This window comes from Patella vulgata, chromosome 5 (genome assembly GCF_932274485.2).
Source record: "Patella vulgata chromosome 5, xgPatVulg1.2, whole genome shotgun sequence".
Taxonomy (NCBI): Eukaryota; Metazoa; Mollusca; class Gastropoda; family Patellidae; genus Patella; species Patella vulgata.
The window spans coordinates 56,774,128-56,795,076 of NC_065883.2; the positions used below are offsets into that span (position 1 = coordinate 56,774,128).

Sequence of the window (20,949 nt, forward strand, 5' to 3'; positions counted from 1 at the left end):
ACATATTTTGGTTGTCAGGAATATAATAAATAACTTGTCTGTTTTAAATGGATGAATTCATTACTGGGCAACGTAAATATGCTATGCTTTATTTGGATGATCTCATACTACTGCAACAGATTACTACAAATGTCAAATACTGTTTTGTACAGCCTAGTTCATTAATTGTTTGAAATAAATAAATTGTCGTAAGTAAAGTTTTAACAAAGCTTAATATTGTAAAAAACAGCATCCGTTTTAAAGGCTCAAACCTATGGAATTCATTACCATCATACTTAAAACTGACCACTAACCTAAATTCTTTCAAGAAACAACTTTTTAAATATTTTACTGTTAAAGAATAATACTGGTACCCTGTACATGTATGCCCATATATAAAATAATGTATTTTTATGCCTTTTGCTATTGTTAGTGATATGTGTTTTTTTTTGTTTTTTTTTGTTTTGTTTTGTTTTGGGTTTTTTTTTTGGGGGGGGGGGGGTATGTGTTATTATATCTGTCTTCTTTGGTGCTGTCATCTTTTGTATTATAATTTCATTCTGATTATTTTATACTCCTATTCATCCATCTCCTTTATTTGTTATGCAATCATCTATTGTATTATATTTTTCATGAAGGGCAGGATGGTAGAAAGGCTCCCACAGCCTAATCCTTTACCCTTCTTAAATAAAGATATTATTATTATTATAACATGTTGGATCCAGATTTTCTTGTGAGTAAATGGTAACACCCAGCTTATAGGCTGATATGTTATGCAAACATTTTGGCATGGATAACTATTTTCTATGTATTACCCTGGTCTTGGGACACAAAACATACTGGTACAGTGTTGGTACATTAATCAACTCTAGCTCATCCTGCAAGCTTCCAATCAATTACAGGCAAATAGACTGGACAACCATATGTCTACTTTAAGGGTACTAATAAGCTAAGACTAGGTAGTTGTTCATTACAGCACAGAGATGTTACCCAATCATAAGTTTAAACCATGGGCCTATTTAGTACCAAGTTTAATATAAGTTTATTGTAATTGAATCATTAAAGAATATTTCATACTAGCAGGTTACCCTGCTTCATCCAGGACCCAAATTTAACAGGGGCCTAAATTCAATAGCCTAAAACATTCACGGCTAATGTTGGTTGATTTGATACCACATGTGGGGGTGGAGCGCGGCGACAAAGCCTTTGTCGCTCCGGGCCCAAATTTCTTGGTCTAAAACATTCACAGGGTCATGCTGGTTAATTTGCTACCACATATGTGGAGGTGACGAAGCATGATGTCAAACGTACATACATACATACACACAGGCATCTTTGGTTCTATTTATATAGATTTACCTTTTGATTGAACTCTGACATGGTATTTTCGGCAACAATGGACCTATTTGCCACAGGTGACATCATGGTTCTAGTAGACGGTGAACTACTGGCGAGAGGTTCACATGATAAAACTCCAGTCTGGGTTCGTCCTTGTAGAAATCTTGGATTACAAAGTGGAACTGCCATTGGAATAACATGACTTGAAGGAGAAGCTATCAAAACATAAAAAATATACGGCAGATGAAATATACTCCAAAAACAGAATTCTAATATTACAGAATATTGCTTTTATCATTAATAAAAATATTATTTCAAGATAAAATAGCAATTACATGTAGATATCACTTCTTAAAACAAGTACAAATATTACTATGCAATTATATTGTCTACATTATAATATCATCAGAAAAATAATAACAATTTTCTAAACATAAATTTTGGAATATATTTAGCTGCTACGTAGAAAAAATATTGAATTACCACTTCTTGGAGGACTTGATCGTCTAGCATGGGTCGAGTATTGTTTATGTATACGTGTCTGAATATTAGATGTTTGTGTTGTAGTTCTAGTTCCTGGCTGTGGTGGTACTCTTACTTTACTACCTGGCAGCACATTCTGCAAATAAAATAAATAATAAAGCGAATTTCAGAATATATGGCCATGATGTCAATGCACTCAACATCTGGGGATCTCAAAGGTACATAAAGGTCAATACATTGATATTTACATTGTTCAGGGATCTCTTGCTTACACTAAGATTGCTCTATTGGACTGTGCACTGAAAAAAACTTATAATAAATTGTGCCTTGGTAGTGCTCAGATTTTCGGATGTGAAGTCACAGTATCTTTTCTGATAACATCTATATTGTATCTCAAATGCTTATTTTTTGTGTTTTAGTTTTTAAATCTAAGTGCAATTCTCATGGTGATAAACAAACTATAGGCTTGAATAAAGAATTGAAAAATACACCTTTTCCCAGGGTTTGTATGAAGCTAGCTGGTTTTCTTTTCCATTAACTGCAGTAGTTCTTTCTCTTTTTCTAGAAACAGTTGGTGGCACTCTTCGAACTGTTGGTTTTTTCCCAACATCCTTATTATTTTTTTCTACATTTGCTTTCTGTTTCTGAAGCTCAGCATTCAATAATTCTGCCTGTACTTTTCCCTACAATATTGTAAATTTAAGACATTTTATGTATTAAAGAGTCCATACCATATAGTTCTTTAGGCGAGTTCTGTAAAAATTTCCAACTCGATTCCATCCAAACATATAATAAAGTTATAAAGAATACAATTTAATAAATATTTTAAAATTTCATAAATTATTTAATTAGTGAATCATATTTACCTCAATCACTTTCTTCTGAGATCGAATATATTTATCCACCATTGATGTAATCTTTGATCTTTGTATGTCATCACTTTAAAACAAAAATAAATGTCTCTTAGCTGTGACCCATTCATCTGCTAAATCATACATGGTTGCCATATTTGTGTTGGAAATAATATCATTTAATAACAAATATATCTTGGATATTGCAAGAAGACTGCTAATATACCATTAACACTTGTGCCTTATCCTTTTGAATTAAAGATCACAGACATTATAAAAAGATAAACTTAATCAGAGAAAGGAAATGAATAACAAATATTTCTTCATTTCGAAATTAATATATATGTTGGTTTTTTTTATTTTTTATTTATGATGTGCAAAGCTAGGTAGAGAATTGTGCCTGGACAGGTAAGTTTCCACCTACCATTTTTCTAAAACCTACTGTTGTGGGTTCATTTATATAAACATTTACATCCCATCACTACGAAAGATCGGGCAAACTTGTCTTGTACACCCTGCAGGCACTAGTGGGAACGAGGCCCAGAGCAGGATCCGAGTTTAGATTCCAGCATTTTAACCGCTCTATTACCATGGTTCACATTGTTCAAAGACAACACAATGATAATTACCCTTCCTGTGATAAAACTTTAGCTAAGCAGGTTATTTCATCTTCTTGTCTAGTTCTTGTAACATGTTTTAAGTTGGATTCTAACAGTGAAATTTTTTTATTAACTGTATTTAATACTTTCTTCACATCACCATAATTATTAAACACTGGTGCATTAACATGCAGTGTCTGCTGTTCTAGTATATCTAATACAGGTGTTTTCTGAAAAAAAAAAACAAATATTTTTTATGAAAATAAACACTATCAGAAACAGATAGGATATCTTTCTGCCTCTATCTTTAACTTTATCATTTGTCAAAATTATCTTTAAAAGGAGAAGTCTGAGATTTGTTTAGTCAATAAAACTGGTTAATTCTAGCAAACCTTCATAATAGTCTTGTGCAACTATCTGAAATGCTTTGTGGGCAATTTGAGACTGACCACAAGTCCTAAAATTCCACTTTGGGTACATGCCTACATGTGTGTGTGAAACAGCTTTATTTAACGTCTGCTTCCACCAAAGTGATATCACTGACAATAACCATATCTATATTATATAGACATATACTTATAATGTTAAATGATTATCAAGTTACTAATACAAAACTAGTTATTATTTTGATTTGAATTTTTCAGATGATAATTATAATTTTAAACTATTTTGTCATAGTTTTGTGTTTGACTCACATATTCTTACCTACTTTAAATTACTATGTCCTTTCAAATTTGGGACTATGTGTAATACTTTTGATTTTTAAAGATGACCTATTTTCAATGTTACAGATCAAGGATTTATTTTGTATGTCTATAATAAATAATGCTAATATTTCACTAATAATATGTAAGGTTTTATATGTAATATTACCAGGTAAGGATCTAGAGGGTATGGTCCATTCTTATACTGTGGATCATGTGTTGTCTGAAACAGAAAAACAGATCACATTAAAGCAAACATTTTCAGTGTCACCCAATATCAGTTAATTCATGCACACTGTTAATTCATCCAATCTTAAGCACAATGTAGATTACAAGCAATCAAACAGACTCTCATATCTGAACTTCACAAATTCCTACATTGTGATAAAAAGTTACTAAAAGACTTTTATTAGAATTTTAAAAAGATGATCTGTCTACAATAGCATGGCATTAAACTGATTTATTCTGGCAACAAAGTAGGCTAACATAGTCAAGGTATTTGACATATGAATGTAATACTGCCACCAGGACACTATGTAATGTTGACATTGGATTTATGGCTAAAATACCAGTAGGGTAGATAAATTTGCATTAACTACATATTGATAACTCATTCAAATAAATGAGAGTATTTTGATAACTTACATCAACAACTCGACCAACTTGATGTTTTAAATCTATCATTTTATCTAATAATCTAGAAGCTTGATCCACTGGTTTTTCTTCATCATAATCATACCTTTAAAAAATAAAATATAGGCTTACATTACATATAATTATACCTTAAAAATATATCAAGATACCTAAAAACCTAATTAGTACAAAAATACATAATTAATACAACACTTGCTGAAGTTGCCATCTACCAATTATATATGAGAGTGTGAGAAATGGGGTTTAACGTCCACTCCACACAAGCTAGGTCTTTTCAGGACTAACACATGGTTCAATTTTTTTATTTCAATAATTCACTTGTACATAGTTGGACAGCAACCCTATTCCTTGTTACGTACAAGCGAAGAATTAAAACCAAGCCACTTGACTCAATGCTAGACCTTCTGATCTAAAGCACACATGTTCAATTATTCAGTCACCCAGCCCCCTTAGTTTTACATGCGATAGAATATGTAATTTTAAAATACCAGTAAAGGTTTTTGTGAAACATTGTTATTTATTGTAATAGTAAGTGGTGACAGATACTCAGCCAAATACAAGTTGTTATAAGATGCGACACTGAGAGGCTATCAGTTCAAAACTGATACATATGTCCACACCAAGAACTACTTGCCCCCCGTATTTGCGTCACATCTGTCAAAATTTTATAGCTAAGACAATTATGAGAAAGATGAAGCCTCTTTAAAGCTTTCTACTATTGCATACCAAGTATTTGAGCCCGGAAAATATTTGTGTATTATTTATACATACATTTTTCTGGCATGAACAAATGCATTCAGAATGTTTAATTATATTCTAAATTACAATAAATGTCTATAACAAATGGTACGTTGTTCTAGTTTGGTAGCAAGAATAAATTTAAGGCAGATCTTCAAATACATTTGCCTATGGATGTAATAACAAACAATCAAACTGGCATTAAAAGGAACTATAGTTCATTGCGTTGGCAATGGATGAGTATACATGTAATTGGATTATGTTACATTTGACAATGGTATTGCATTATGCCAAACAAAACAAAATTTCAACCTCACATGAACAAACAAGATTTCGAAATACATTTTATTGTCTTGGTTTAAGCTCAGCAATAATGATGCAGTCAAGCTTGAGAGAGCAAAAAAAAAACCTTCCATATCTCTGAATCAATTTCCATTTTTAAATATCTTTCAGGTCACACTGGATTTGGGTGAATATGCATCATTCAATTGATTACTTTCGTCAATAAATAAGTGTTTATAAGAACCTAAATCATCCAAGTAGTCCACAAAAGTTGTCATAATTTATTCTTTTGTAGGTAATTGGACCATTTGAAATGAAATTGCTTTAACGTCCTACTGTTCTGCACCGACAGGGCTAATGAAGACAGGGATATGCCATACAGTGTGCTATTAGTTTAAGGGACATTTTGCCCAGACAGTGGCACAATGACTTACTCTTATTTTGAATTCCAACTTTCAAGGGTTCTTTTATGTGCACACCAATGTATACACGGGACTTCAGATTATCACACCATCCCTGCGACTAGACATTGCCAGGAACTCCGTCCTGCACCACTGACAAGGGGGAACCATACCAGAAAATCCCAATGAACTTTCTCAGCTAATAATTGACTGCCTTGCGTCATGAACATATACACTGTGTATAAATTTCAAGTCGATCAGATGATAACTTCGGACAACAAAGTGATGAATAAATAGGATGACAACAATATCTGACCACATTACATAGTGAACAGCAACGAACAATCCCACACCATCAAGTTTATCCTGCATGATGTTCAAAAGGTATCATGAATTTGAAGGCAAATAGAGTGATAACTCTAAAATCTACCATTAACATTTTATTGTGCTCCTATTTACAATCCCACAAAGTGAGAAATATTTCTTTTATTGTGTTAACAAACTTTAACATTCAAAATGTTAAGAAATGCATTAACTCTAAAATGATTACTCTAAAATCTACCATTAACATTTTATTGTGCTCCTATTTACAATCCCACAAAGTGAGAAATATTTCTTTTATTGTGTTTACAAACTTTAACATTCAAAATGTTAAGAAATGCATTAAGTCATGAAGGTCATATTGTTTGCCCTATCATAAAGTGAAGGGGATATGGACCCGGTGTTCTTGCTATTGACACCAATAGTACAAATAGCTCATGTGTATATTTACATATTAAATGTGATATACTTTTGAGTGTGACCAGAATAACTTTAAGGCTTAATCAATATCAACCGATCAATGAGTTGATATATAACTAGGTTCTTATCAATACATGTACCCTTTATACATACTTCAATCTTATTACACCTAGACAACCAACTTATCAAATTTCATCTCACGTACAAGCTCATGTTGTAGCACAGACAGAATCTTAATTTACAACACCATTATTATTCAGAGTGTATGCTTCTCCAACTACCATATTTATCTAGCCTTATTTACGAGACTTCATGCATGGTCATGAACTAGTAAAGAATTGTAATTAAAAGTAAATCAATGTTACCTAAACCTACACAAACTGTGAAGAAGTAATCCCTTCATCTGCATGTTTATTTTAAGAAGAGGAAGAAATATTTTCTGGTATATATGTATATCTATACAAAGCCAACTTACTTTTGAGAATACATTTATTTAATACTCATGTGCTTCACCATATAGTGAAGTTCTCATAATACAGGTTTCAAATTACAGCACTGGCTGTATGCATGACTCCCCACAAAAGCAAGCAAGATAGTGAAGCCCTATTGTAGTATATATAATATGCATCATTAACTTAAGTTTCCAACCATTGAAAGAAATTATTATAAGATTCTTATAATGCTGAACTGATTTGACATGGTAGGGACCAAAAATCTGACAAACGGTAGTAAGTAACAAATGGTCACATCTTTTGATAACGGGTCAATTTTCTCCTTTTCTTCATATTTGTTTTTAAAGTAAAAAATTGTTAATCAATACTTGCTTTCAAATTAGTTTATATTTCACTCTTTTTGGGATGTGTGGTGATATGCATCGCTATGGGTTGCTGGTTAGATGTGGAGAGACGGAAAAACTCCCCACATCCGACGTGTGACGCATACTCTCTCCTCTGCTTCCTATTTTAATAGACTTGCGATCCTCTAGTATTGTCTCTGGTTATTTTTGTTTTTTTATCTCTTCTTGGGACTTCTGTTCACGTTGTGTATTTTCTTATTAATCTCTGCCGCTAAGACGTTTATCTACCAGGGATAACAATGCATCAGTTCGTTACAAGCATAGATTACATTACAATACTTAATTATAATTAATTATAATGATAAAAGTTCAGTCCTATAACGATTGACACTGCCAAACACAACTAAAATCTAAATGTTCATTGATTCAAGTGTCCTAATTTCAAAACACTATAACACAGCACTTTTAATTTATAAAGTTCAGTTTTCACTTTTAAATTCTGCTGTTCATCATCTTGGATTTCCATTGGTCTGTTTCAGCTACCGTAGTCTCAATAATGAAAACTTACTTTTTCTTATTAGTAAGGATTCTCAAGTTAATCACCAGGTCCCAAGTTCACAAAGCATTCTCAGACTGAAGTTAAGAATTGATTTAAAATTGTTCGCCTTATTTTAACTAAAATATAGCCCTTTATAGAACTTTTGTTGCTTTGATCATCTATGTTTTAATGCATCAAATACATCAATAAGAAACTATGTGCAAAGTTTTGTATTTCTGAATCAAAGATACTTCTCATAAACAGAGATTGAAAGTTGAGTAAATTTATAATTCTGCCAAAACAATTAAATTATTATTTTAACATTAATTTTCACCATCAGTAATCTAACCCTTTTTTTTTTAAACCAAAACAATTACATTGTTATCCTGCACCACCAAATGTCTTAAACCATCAGTAAACTAACCCTTTGACCTAATCATTTACAATTTTTTTTTTTTTCTTTTTTTAAACCGAAACAATTACATTGTTATCCTGCACCACCAAATGTCTAAAACAAGCACAACCCTACTTACTTCAACATCAGCGGTACATGAACATTATCACATAGAACTATGTCGAGAGCAAATGGCTGTACACTCCATTCACTCGAACACAGTCTATAAACATATAGACATGACAATCAGAACATACTTAACTTCACCATAAACAATAGGGATCATCCTTAGGGTATAAGGAAAAAGTAGGTAAAGTTTCAAAAGGATCTGTTAAGAACTGCGTCCTGTAGGCGACACACAGAAAAATTGGGTGTGGCATGCACCAAAAATATGTGAGGTCATCCCTAAGGTATAAGGAATAAGTATGAAAAGTTTTTCAGACGATTAAGAATTGCGCCTGCATGCAACACACAGACACACAAAACGAAAATGAGCGTGGCTCTGCCTCTGGGGGTTGGGCATGCACCAAAAACACGAGTGATAAACGTTAGGGTATAAGGAATAAGTATGCAAAGTGTGAAGTGAATCTGCTAAGAAATGTGGCCTGTGGACGACAAACAAACAAATACAAAAAATGGACATGGCTCTACTCCTGGGGGTCAGGCATTCACCCAAAACAATAGGGATCATCCTTAAGGTATAAGAAATAGGTATGTAAAGTTTCAAGACAATTAGTTAAGAATTGCAGCCTGTAGACGACTCGCATACATAAATACAGACGGACACACACACACAGACAGGGGCGACGGCATTCCACCTTATGAATGTGGACCTATGAAAACATAATCATTTCTTTGTTCCTTATATCAATATTGAGAGAAAATGAAATGAAAAGAAATGGGGTTTAACGTCCTACTGTTTTGCTCCTAAACTGGGCTAATGAAGACGGACATACGCCATACAGTGTGCTATGAAGGAAATTTTGCCCGGGCAGCGGCGCTACGGCCTACTCTTATATCAAATTCCAACTGCCAAGGGATCTTTTACGTGCACTCCAATTTGTACACGGGACCTCGGTTTTTCGTCCCATCTGAAGGACTAGACAGCTGTCCTCTTCAGGCCCTCCATCCTGCAGCACTGACAAGGGGAAACCACTATTGAGAGAAAGATAAAATTTTAAAACTTACGAATAATTCAATGACAGTCAAATGATCATGGCAGAGTAGTTCAGATAAAGAAAATATGATTTGACAGAGGGCCACTGTCACTCATCTTAATCCAAAGAGGCAAAAAGAATTACTGTGGCTTGTGGGAGTAAAGCTACTCAATTTCTTGAGTGAAAATGATAAATTATTTTGTTAGCATTATTATCTGTTTTACCCAAAATTCTAAAAAACTTTCATTTGTAGAATGGCAGACTGATAAGCATTTGTCTTATATCTAAAACATAAAAATGTGGGTGTATAAAAACCAGCGGTTGGCAGGCAAGATATGCCCAAATTTTACAAGAGATGGACAGCGAACAAGCTAAAATCAAAAGTGGTCATAATCCATAAAGTTATGGTCTGAAATGCGCAAATATTGAAAGGGACTGAGATCTCTGGGATATAAAGATGTATCTTATTTCATCAAAATCGGATAAAAATTGTAAGCTTTTAAAAATCAAATAAAAATTGTGACCTTTAGAGAATCCACACGCTAAAAAACACGATTTTTCGTATAATCAGGGGCCATAATCCAGGAAGTTATGGTCTGATATGCACAATATATTCGAACGTTTTTTTAAATCAGATAATAATTGTGACCTCTAGCGGGACAACAACCTACATATTACATACTTTTACACAATTTGCGCACAAAGAGCGGCAATTTTGTCGGGCAGTTTCATTTCGATTTTCCCGAACATAACATTCATTATGGTGGAATGGTGATATATTAAAATGGTTTTTAAAACCGGATAACCGTGATATTCAAACGTTATTTTTTTTTAATCGGATAACAATTTTGACCTCTAGAGGGACCACAAGCTGAAAATGTGATTTTTCGTACAATCAGGGGGCATAATTCAGGAAGTTACGATCCGAAAGGAACCAAGATCTTTGGCTTATAAACATCCATATCAAGTTTCCTCAAAATAGGATGGAAATTGTGACCTCTGTAGAGTCCACAAACTAAAAACATGATTTTTTCGTACAATCTGGGGCCATAATCCATGAAGTTATGGAGGCAGACCACCATTAAATTTCACCATCTCACCCACGAATTGTGGGGTTCGTCTATTTATAGCAATTCTTTCTCTCTCTCTTTTCTCCCCTTTTGCATGCCAATTTTTATTGATTTTTTGGTCTAGAATGGACGAAGAGGGTTTGAATTAATATTTTCTGCCAGGTTTTGGTAAATATTCATGATTTTGAGGTATCTCAAAATTTTGGTGGTCAACCTCATACAAATTTTAGTGCAAAGACATGACCATTTGTTCCTCTGTCTGTAGTGAAAAGCATTCAGCCCAACGAAATATTGGGGAAAAGTTGGAGGTGGGCAAAGAGGCCAGAATTAACATTGAAGTCAATGGGGAAATCAATGGTGGTCTGCCTCCTGTATGGAAACAACCTGACAGTGGATGAAAGGCCTAAATTTGATATGATCTCCAAATTGTCAGAAAATGTGATATATGGCATTTTGATAGTAAAAAAAGTGAAATGGTAAAACTTAAAAATATTTGACAAATTTGGGAGGTGAAATTTTGATTTTAGTCAAAATTTTGTGATTTTCAGTGTTTATTTACTTTTCAAAATTAGTGGAAAATAATTTAATGTATGATTTTTACTTTTTCTGCATCATAAAGGTTAGACGGGGAAAAAAGTATTATAATTTCACTCAATTTTGCCTAAAAATCATGATAAATTGTCTGAAATTCTTCAGATTACCCCCAATATTGCTGTCAAAATTTTAATTATTCATCTGTTGTAAAATGAACCAAAATGTCTTGCATGTCTTTATTTTCATTGTTAAATAACTTGGAAAGGATCCATGTGTTTATCAGATATTGAAAAAGTATTCATGTGTTTGTCAAAAATTTAAAAATTAAGAAATTTAGTCTAATTATGTTTTGCTTAGGTGTGTTAGAATTTTCAAAACATGAGTGAACTGCATTTTGCTGCTGTTTTCCTCTGGCTTAACACAATTTTAATCTTTCAAAACCTGAAATTGTTGCATTTCCCTTCTCGAGAAAGTAAAATCTATGTGTTTGCAGGAAAATTTCTGTCTTCATTTCATTTAGACTGGCTCACCCTCCCCACCCCACCCCTTTTCTTGAACATGATATTTGGATATTCAATTGATCATTTGTTGACGCCAAATTAGCAGTAATTGGATTATGTGCTTGAATTGTAACCAAGCATTTTATTTGACACAAACAAATAGTTACATACAAGATTTCAAGGATTTCTAAGACTTTTTGTTTATGGCAAAACATGTGATCCTATGACATTTCTTCCAAATGAGTCCACACCCCAAAATGGATATGTAGTAGATGTGTTTTTTGCAGCTTAATGTTTTACATTTTGGATGTAAATCTATTATTTGTCGTGATCTTTTAAAATGTGGCACTTACAGGGCAATAAAATATTAATTAATAGCCTTTTCATACCCCTTTTATGCTATGAATTATGTCAGAACTCCCTTTTTCCATCCCATTTTGTCAGGACATTGATGTAAAGATTAAAACAACTTGCTTCCACATAATATTTACACTATGTAATTTCAAGGATACCTCTGATTGTTAAAGTATTTTAAAAACTGAAATATTCCCATTTTAAAAAAAAAAATAGTGCTTTGCGACCCTTTTACTTTTATTAGAGTGGCTGGTTGTCACCTAAATACAGCATTTATTTTACATTTATCAATCCATATTTTAATAAATAATTCATACTTCTTATAACTAACTGTGTTTATATGTATGTATATAAGCCAGGGATAGAAGAACATGGCTTTTAGCCATATTCCATCAACATATTGGACACAAGTGGGATTTGTTACCACACCACCATTTTTAGGGGTTGGGCTTACAGGTTTCACTATAGTTCCTTACAGTTACCTTCAATGTAACAAATTTGCAGCTTGTCTTCCTGTATACGGCCAAGTTTTCTAGAAATAAATGCCTTTCATCTCAGACTTTCCCAGAAATAGGGAAATATTGAGCATTTTGAGGCATACAAAGTGTCAAAAATGGACCATTTTGTAGAAAAAGGTAAAAGTCAATTTTTGAAAAATATTCCAATATTTTGAATATTTTTGATGTGACTTGTATGAAACTCTATAAATCTTTTCGCAGAACTCACATTTCGACAAAATTAAGAAAGAATCCTCAATTCTAAAACAAAAGGCCCATGGACCTGAGCTGCAATCCGGTATACAAAACAGTACATAACTTTAAAGGGTCACCATTTCTGCAGTAATTTTTTTTTTGATTCTGTATTATAATAATGTTGCAATAAATAAATGTGAAGCTATAAAGAAAAGAATTTTGATGATATATAAACTTATAAAACCATATAGGAGGCAGACCACCATTAAATTTCACCATCTTGGTACCCACGAATTGTAGTTCGTCTATTTATAGCAATTCTCTCTCTCTCCTTTCTCCCCTTTTGCATGCCCATTTTTGTTGATTTTTTGGTCTAGAATGGACGAAGAGGGTTTGAATTAACATTTTCTGCCAGGTTTTGGTAAATATTCATGATTTTAAGGCGGAAGGATAACAGGGTTATCAGGTTGGCTACTGTGATATGTACAGCAACTAGTTACATGTTTTTAGTATGCTTCTTCAAGTCTGTGTATCTCTAAATTTTGGTGGTCAACCTCATAAAAATTTTAGTGCAAAGACATGATATATGACCATTTGTTCCTCTGTCTGTAGTGAAAAACATTCAGCCCAACGAAAATTTGTGGAAAAGTTGGAGGTGGGCAAAGAGACCAGACTTAACATTGAAGTCAATGGGGAAATTAATGGTGGTCTGCCTCCTTATGGTCCGATACATGCAAATATCAGATAAAAATCAGATAAAAATTGTGACCTGTAGAGTGTCCACAAACAAACTATGGACGTCCGGACTGACAGGGGCGACGGCATAATACGTCTACATGAAAATGTGGGCGTATAACAACATCTTGCATATTGAGAATTCACATATAACCTTAAAGATCAGTGCAATATTCATAACAACAAAACAATTTATTTGCCAAGATCTAATCATACAAACTGTTGTCTATAATTTTAAATGTCAATTACATATAATAATAAATATGAACAACACTCAATGATTGATATATTGTATTCAACAAAATTATCTGTGTCAATCCATTGTTTGAATGGTGAAAATTGGTAACTTGAAACAATAATAGACCAGAGGTTATTAGCTGTTGTTATCATATTTCTGAAGCAATGGTTACAAGCATTATCAGCTCATTTAATCACTACTACACTTTTAATGGTAATATGGTGTTTGTTTATTATCAATTATCTTCTCCTGTGTATGGCCTGGTTTCTAAATCAACTTTGAGGTACAATAAACAGTATCAGCCATTAGGATTATTCTAATAAACCTTGAATAATTAATGAGCTGATATTGCTTGTTACCATTGCTTTTGGAATATGTATTCTTGTGAGTCACATTACTTATCAAAATAATTCATTCCATCTATCCGATTCAATAAGTCGAAGTCGTTTAGCCACTGTACTTTAAACAGTAAGCAGAGAATAGTAATACTAAGATTTAATCTTACTTAAAGATACATTATGGGAGATTCGATAACGAGTTGGCAGTTCTCATATAATAGCTAAAAACTAGATAATGTAAAGGCAATTTTCTGAAAATTTCATTCAAATTGATCCACTATGAACCAAGAACTAAGCGATTGAAATTTCCGCCGAGGCTCGATCATTACTAAAGTCAGTACGATCACAGCATAGTCTCGATTATCCATTTAATTGTTAAATCGTGAAGGAAGGTTATGCAGTAAATCGGCTTACAATCCACTAAAGATCGCTGGCTAGCAATGCCATCTAGAATTGATTATGGTCTGGATAGGTTAATTAATGTCTAATTAATAATTTAGATAACATTTCAGGCCTAAAGAAAGACCTGCAATAGACAGATTTAGCTCTTGCATAATGTATGTTTAAAGGAGTTAAATCGCAATTCTTTGGCACCTAGAAATGGACACAAATGGTTTGAAACGCATATAATAATGCATTATAAATGTATATAAACTGATTTACATTTAATCGTTTCTGTTTTTTACTGTAATTTCTAATCAGTTAAGTTCAGTGAAATAAGCGAAAAGTCCAAATTAAATGACATTTTTGGACGTCTGGTTGTTCCAGTCTACATTAGTAGTATTCCCCTGTGGGGTAAGTTTAGCCTCGTTCATAGAGTCGCTTCATAACTAATGGCACTCGAAAGCCCATCTTTTCCGATAAGACAACATCAATTATGATTTAAATTGACCAATAAGTTGTGTTTCCAATGTTGAAGATTGTGGGTGATACTTGGATCCTTTAAATGGAAAATTTCACTGAAATTAAGGAACAGGGTTGTGCTTATTCAGACGAATCCAGTTCGTCCACATAATGAAAATGTAGGTCAGCAGTAACATAATTACTTTCTATTCCAGGTGATACTATGACTCAAAAATTGCTTGTCATTTCTTCAATTTTTAATTTAAATGGCAAAAACTTAGTGACACACCTGGAATTGCCAACCCCTTGCTTTCTTCGTTGAGCCTTACCACGTAGAAGTTCAACAAAATCCATTATTCTCCTATAAATTTTACATGTTTCAACATTGTCCCATTCTCAGAACATAAACATTACGACTGCGTCTGCGTAAAATGGGACACTTGCATATCGCATAAAGGGTAGGCAGGGATCTATAAATCTGGTGCATTCGGTTATACACTGTAACTATGTAATGAAGGAAAATTCACCCAATTGTTTTACAGCAGAAATACTTATTAGGGTTTCACACTGTGAAGCTTGTGTGAAACACTATTGTTTTTGTTCAGATTAATATTATTATTTTTTGTTCTGTTTCCACTTTGCTTATTTCGCAGAAACTGCTCATTGTACCACGTCAATATGTCTTGATAAATGGTCATTTCGCGTCTATTTTTAACATGCATTAAATACATGCATTCTTACAACAGCAATATCTTTTGGGGTTACCTGCATTTTAATATTCCTCGCAGTTCATTGGATCATAGATATTCATAGTAATGCATTGCTACCAAAATGTTCCCCACATAACACTTATTGACAGGGTAACATTTGGGATAAAGTGTAAATTTTGCATAATATCTTAACTTACAGTTTCACATAACTGATAAGGAAGAACTAGGTCAAACATGGCTGATCTTCAGTACCACAATGTAAACAAACAATGATTTTTCATTGGAGAAAGGTTACATAGCTTGATCTGAAATTAGTTCCCATTCAGAAAGCAAAGAGATGATAATTCCACTTATGTAACTAAGTTTTAGACATTTTAATTAAAAATTGAAGAAATGGCAAGTACATGTATCTCCTGGAACAGACAGTAAATTGTGCGCAAGCTAAAAAAACAAAACAAATATAAATCAAACTCAACAAAAAAGTATGCCTTCTGCCTCCTAGTCATACTTAAACTATAAGAAATCAAAGAAATACATTAAAATTTATAAAAGGAGCAGTGTCACGTTCTGAGAAAGCATTAATCTAGTCCTGTGAAATCATCTGAAGACTGAAGCTGTGTTACTTTTGTGAAGAAATACTATATCCTACAAATAACAATGAAATTCCTCAAATTATGAGTTACATTATCCGTTAAAGTCTCTGAACGTTATTAGAAATAGTGAGAAATATCAGTCTAAAAATTTCTCAATTCCATTCAATAATTACAAAGATTTGATGAATTGAAAATTTCATCACATTTTGGCATTTGTTCTGCATACTTAAACCTTCCTTTTTTTAGTCAATCAAATACATGCACCAAAGTTTAACAGAGTAGATAAATAATATTTACCTTTCAAAGACAAAGATTGTTAACAATATATAACATACACTTTAGTTATCAATTTAAAACGAAAATATACTAAGATATGCACTTTTGCAATTTAATATTGGACCCCCTGTTTAAACGAGTGTTATATTTTTAGTTTCCTAATAAATAATCTTATAAGGTTTCTGATCTTTGGTTTATAAATTACCAGTATATATATGCACCTCTATTTACCCATAATACAAATTAAAAAAAAAAATATTTGGTATTTCTATTAAACTTTAAAGATATTGTTTAAAGCAAAGATAGGCTTTGACATGAAAAAATATAAAGATTCTTAAAAAGTACAATGTAACAATGTAATTAATAAATAGAAACCTTGTTAAACTTAACCTGTACATACATGTATACATGCACTAATAATACTGTACTATACATGTACATGTAACATCCTAGCCTACAAAATAGTGCAAAATACAACCAAATAAAATTACTCATTTATTTATGTACAAACAAACTATAAGCTTATTCATACAATTCAATATCATTTGTATTTATCATATCTTATTGGCAGACATTTGACGGCCACCTGAAGACCCCAGAGATTGATTGAATATGTATAGTGCCACATTTTGGATTTGATTTTGGAAAAATTCTTTTAAATTTAAATTCATTAGGGGCAACACACACCAAGGATTATTTGTCACAGATCGATTTCTCATAACCTGCACTCCGTCAAGCTAAATATGTTTTCTGACCAATGTTTAACTAGTCTAATCTACATATATGCTGACCTACAATGTAGTGATGTTATTAGAATCTGCCCTGGCGTGATTAATCTCTGTTATAAACCTTCAAATGGCTTAATAGAAACATTGTAGGCCTAAATAAACAACAAGTGTGTGTTGGGGTGCATATTTGGCACACATAATGGGATGCAAACTAAAGTGTACTGCTACATCTTTGCTGTAAAGAAGATGGTCAATATATGATAAACATGACAGCTACTTGAATCAACTTTTAGAAAAAATTCAAATGTGTTCAGGACTCCATTGTCAAGAAATGAAATGGAGAATAAGACCCTACTGTTTGTTATGCACTGACTGGGCTAATGAAGACGGGCTACTGTCAAGAACAGAAAGAGTAACTATATGCACACAATTTACAGTTATGAACAATGACAAATGGAATAAATTTTGATTGATTCACTCCATAAGCATTCATTCTTACATTTTTTGGTAATGCTTCAACATACATGTACTGTACCTAGCAATTTTCTAAAAGTTGAATCATGTAGCATTCACCACAATATTTTTAGATTTTAGAAACAAGTTATGAAAAGGAAAAAAAACCTCCAAAACCCAGGACGATTGAATTCTAAAATTCTATCAAAATTAAAATAAAAGAATATTAGTAACTTGTAAACATGCAGATTAAAGTTTACACATGTACCTTAGAGTGGATAAAGGAGGATTACAGTTTGCTATGAAAAGTATATGTCGTGTATGACCTTTTAAAGCTTAATCTTATAATATTTAGTTATTCTACAATAGTAGTACAATGTATGAAATTATAATAATAAATCATTGAATGTTGATTGAACATTCAACTGAAAAAAATATTTACAGAAATACATATGTATGTAAACTTATAGCAAGTAAAATACATTTCCTTTCATTCTTTACCATTTTAGCTGTGTATTCATGTACATTTACATATAGAGTTTACTATAACTTGTGTTGTACATCACCATCTAACGTTAAACATGTATTTTACCGATATCACAATGCACTGTATCTGGTTATGGGTTGGTAACCATGAACTTGTTCATATTGTATTAACATCCATGTTCTAAAGAATATTTTCAACCATCAATGGCATCATGTTCTTTTTTAACTTTTACCTCCCCATAATTTTCACCTAGAATTGTAACAATTTCACCAGGCATAAAGGCCCAGGGGACATTGGAGCCTGCCAATGGACATTTTTTATTGCTAGGACAATAAACCTCTGCCCCAGCACCTTGACGTTTTATACTGTCTTTAGAGCATGGGAAACAGAATTTGTGCTCAATGACTGATGGACACTGAACAAAATGTGTATCTTCTAGTCTTTCTTCACATAATGTACAGCGCAATGCATCAAGGTTTGACACTGTAGACTCAGGCATGGTACTGCCAATGCCTGCATCCGATACAGGCCCCATTGTGGGCAATGAGTGCACATGTGATTGTCCACTGTTTTGAGCTGACTGTAATGAATTATGTCCATCGCTGTTACTACCAGAAGAATTGCTCTTAGTTAAATTCCTTGTAACAGTCATTAAGGCTGCCATTGGAGATGAACCATTAGGAGGTATGCCAGTATCTGGAGAAGTGGGCATGTGACCATTCGGTGATACTGATGTGGAACTCGAAATGCCAGAACTATATGCAACAGTTGTTGCATTATACTTTTGATCCTCACTTGATGTTGCCAACCACATGTGGCGTTTATGATCATCCTTTAACTTTGAACTTCCATCCCCATCCATCCCTGGAGAAGCTTTCCTTTTACGAGACAATCCATCAGATTTACTGCTTTGTATCATTGGAACAGATATTCTAGCCAAAGCTGATAGACTTGGCAATGGTGGTAGACTGTTGTCGTGATACGGTGCCGGTAGCATTTCTCTCTTAGGCATTTCTTTAAAGTTGCGCAGACCTTCTGTAAACAATTCGGCCAATAACCTCCAGTCACCTCCTCCAGGCTTCATCTCATATTCTAAATATTTCAATCCTGATGACAAAGTTTTTCCGAAATCTTTCATACTGTCTTGATACATCTGTTTTACCACACCATATGCACTGCTGTAAATACTGCTAGAACCAAGGGGGTATTCAATAAAAATTTTCATTTCATGATTAAAGCCAGGTTTGGCACACGCATCAAATGCAAAAACTCTTCCGGTTAAGGTATGTTCTTTCTTAAATCGAACTTTAAAGGGAGCACAAGACATTAATACCCCTATTGTTTCTTTCACTATTACCGGTCTTGCCATGCTCTGATCTTCCCCACTGCTGTTTTTGGAACTACCTACTCCACCGTCTTCTGTGTTTGAATGTCCAGAACTTTCATCTTCTTCAGATTCAACTCTTTTTGACATTAGAGCATGCGATGCCATAATACCTCTTACTGGGAGGGATGGTACTTGTCCAGTTCTTATTGAATGAATGGCCATTCCTGTATTACGGGGCACCACTGTGTTGACACGATGTATTTCAGACATATGATGATCATGTATGTTGTGGCTCATGGAGCCATTTGCCAGACGAACTGCACTGCCAGGAATTTCTGTCATATTTCTAACTTGTCTTAAATCATGTACTGAATATCTCTCGGGTGATGTTGGTACATGTCCTTGATGTATTCTAAGTGAAGGAGGATCCATGTTATAATTATTCTCAGAAGAATTAATTGGTCCTCCAGGGCCTGGTGTACCACTCGTACTACTGCCACTAGCACTTGTCCCTACTCTAGTTCCATACACTGCACTCACTGAACCCAAATATTTGGGATACATTTCCTGAACTCCGTGAGACCGTTTCATTTGGCGTGCAGCATCAATCACCATTTCAATTCTGTCCGGTCCCTCGTAGTTGACACAACCTCGACAGACAGCCTCGGAAAAATCATGTAGCATTGCCCATGGAGTTCGTGGCAGATCGCACAGGTAACAATGTTGTCGCTGTGAACGGTGAGGCATGGCCATACTATTACTACTCTGTCAGTGTGGCCAGTCCAGTGTAATTCAGTGCAACAAACGGTACGCGTCCTGTTGTTTCATCTAATGTTGATACATGCGTGATTTCGCTATTAACCTTCAAATAAGGTGCTCTTTTTTTGTACGACCACATTCATTCCAGGACATGACATTAAGTACAATTTCTTGCACTGATGATAATTTGACATGAATATCCGGCGTTAGTTATTGATGATACGCATGCGCAATAATATGCAATCGGTCTACCGAGTCATATTTTTCTCCCTCGTGTACCGTTAGGAAATTATAATGTGCCGTGCGATCACGCAATACCCAAATCAATTATTAGTCAGGCTATTTGGAAATCAAATAATTTGAAAGAAAATGTGAATTTCTAGAAGCTATTTGGAAATCAAATAATTTGAAAGAAAATGTTAATTTCTAGAAGCAAATAAAAAATCTGTAAAATCTTAACCGTTGATTTTTCCGTATTTAATATGCATGGATTATATTGATTCTTTGTATATTGAAATAAATAATTGTTCTTCTGAAGATGAATTATCCCATCGAAAAATTACATATGCAGTCATTTTAAACAATTATGAAACATTGAGTTGATGATCATAATTATTTTTCATTATTTATTTCAAGACATGCAAAGACTTTTGCATG

At 33.5% G+C, this 20,949-nt stretch overlaps 2 protein-coding genes across 2 annotated transcripts in view; both read right to left on the reverse strand.

The window, feature by feature from the left end:
- The window catches only part of LOC126821808 (TALPID3 protein), a 39,728-nt gene that overhangs the window by 11,314 nt on the left and 7,465 nt on the right, over nt 1-20,949 (reverse strand). The window contains exons 9-15 of the mRNA XM_050550309.2: nt 4,600-4,693; nt 4,124-4,177; nt 3,281-3,480; nt 2,667-2,739; nt 2,292-2,483; nt 1,801-1,936; nt 1,339-1,532 (exon numbers count right to left, since the gene is read on the reverse strand). Coding sequence (XP_050406266.2) covers nt 1,339-1,532; nt 1,801-1,936; nt 2,292-2,483; nt 2,667-2,739; nt 3,281-3,480; nt 4,124-4,177; nt 4,600-4,693 — 943 coding nt within the window. The remainder of the gene's footprint in view (nt 1-1,338; nt 1,533-1,800; nt 1,937-2,291; nt 2,484-2,666; nt 2,740-3,280; nt 3,481-4,123; nt 4,178-4,599; nt 4,694-20,949) is intronic.
- LOC126821809 (probable E3 ubiquitin-protein ligase IRF2BPL) lies at nt 13,709-20,585 on the reverse strand. The gene has a single exon (XM_050550311.2). It carries the CDS (start codon nt 20,284-20,286, stop codon nt 18,400-18,402), a length of 1,887 nt encoding a protein of 628 aa, XP_050406268.2. The 5' UTR covers nt 20,287-20,585; the 3' UTR covers nt 13,709-18,399.

Coding starts and splice junctions, on each gene's coding strand:
- LOC126821809 (XM_050550311.2), bottom strand. CDS start 20,286: ATGGCCATGCCTCACCGTTCACAGCGACAACATTGTTACCTGTGCGAT.